At 43.0% G+C, this 1,561-nt stretch overlaps 1 gene segment (V, D, J or C); it reads right to left on the reverse strand.

Annotated features, from left to right (window-relative positions):
• Positions 1–458: 458 nt before the first annotated feature.
• LOC132584684 (Ig heavy chain V region 3-like) lies at positions 459–984 on the reverse strand. The segment is given in 2 exon segments: positions 459–853; positions 942–984. Coding segments are annotated over 2 exon segments (438 nt in total).
• Positions 985–1,561: the final 577 nt, after the last annotated feature.

The raw sequence follows: 1,561 nt of genomic DNA on the forward strand, positions 1-1,561 counted from the left end.
AGGGAAGGTTCAGATTTTCCAAACAGCTTGAGTTTACAAAAGGGGAGCTAAGACATCCAGAAATGCAAGGTGAAAGCACTGACAGCAGTAAAGACTGGACTTTCCCCAGTGTCAAATAACTCCAATGACTGGGGAATGGGAAGAAGAATGGCACATTTTAATCCCGGAAGGGAACAGCAATGACATCAGATCAAACTGTTCATCTGACCACAGCCCTATTTAAGTCTCTAACATGGTAGGCCGAAGAAGGTCTACTCAGATCTTTGTCAGGTCTCTTCAGGAGGGCTTACTCTTAAAAAAATACTCCTTTAGATTGTACTGCAATAGTAAAATCCTAAACAGAGTTACACCATTCTAAGCCCATTGAAGTGATAACCTTAGAAGGAGGAATATGTACCTCAATTTTGATACATGAAAACTTATGCCCTATGCAATTTATTCTGTTCATTATTCTGAATTTAAAGAACAAAACAAAAAGCCTGGAGAAACTTCTCATAATCATCATGAGGTTTTTGTCTGGCTGCAGACTCACTTCCCCTCACTGTGTCTCTGGTACAATAATACATGGCCGTGTCTTCAAGTTTCAGGTTGTTCATTTGCAACTTCAGCAGGCTGTTGGAATCATCTCTGGAGATGGTGAAACGTCCCCTCACTGAATCCGAGTAACTAATGGGACTTGAGGATGTACCTATACGGGCAATCCATTCCAAACCCTTTCCAGGAGCCTGTCTCACCCAGTGAAAGTAGTAGCTGCTGAAGGTGAACCCAGAGGTTCGACAGGAGAGGAGGAGGGAGTCTCCAGGCCTTTTAACATCCCCTCCAGACTCCACCAGCTGGATTGCCGATTGAACACCTGAAAAGAACACATGCTTTAAAGAGACCTGTTGCATATTAGCCTTCAATATCTCACAGTTCTCTGCATTTAAAAGAAGACCATGTACCTTGGAATACTGTGAAAAAGATGAAACTGAGCCAAAACATCATTTCTCCCTTATTCTCTTGTTCTGACAGATATTGACTGGCAAATATGCAAGAGCACAAAGGTTCTGCTTCTGAGTGGTGCTGGGACAGGGGAAGTGTCTGAATGCTTTAAAGAGGAAGTCAACTCCCTGCATTTACATATGCCTCAAAATAAAAGCACACGAATACAGCCCTGGGGTCACCTGTAACTCTTTCTACATACATCATGCAGGGCTGGGCTGACAGCATATATATTTTTAAGATATTTGAGCAGACTAAATCATTGTAGGTTATAAGCATGTGTAAAGATTTATGTTAGGAATTAAATGACACTAAAATTCAAAGGGGAGCTCCATTGCACAGAGTGGTAAGCTGCAGTATTGTAGTCCAAGCTCTTCTCATGATCTGAGTTCGATCCTAGCGGAAGCTGGGTTCAGGTAACCAGCTCAAGGTTGACTCATCCTTCCGAGGTTGATAAAATGAGTACCCAGCTTGCTGGGGGTAAAACACAGATGACTGGAGAAGGCAATGGCAAACCACCCCGAAACAAAAAGTCTGCCGAGAAAACGCCCTGATGTGATGTCACCCCATGGGTTGGTAA

Source organism: Heteronotia binoei, chromosome 15, assembly GCF_032191835.1.
Source record: "Heteronotia binoei isolate CCM8104 ecotype False Entrance Well chromosome 15, APGP_CSIRO_Hbin_v1, whole genome shotgun sequence".
NCBI lineage: Eukaryota > Metazoa > Chordata > Lepidosauria > Squamata > Gekkonidae > Heteronotia > Heteronotia binoei.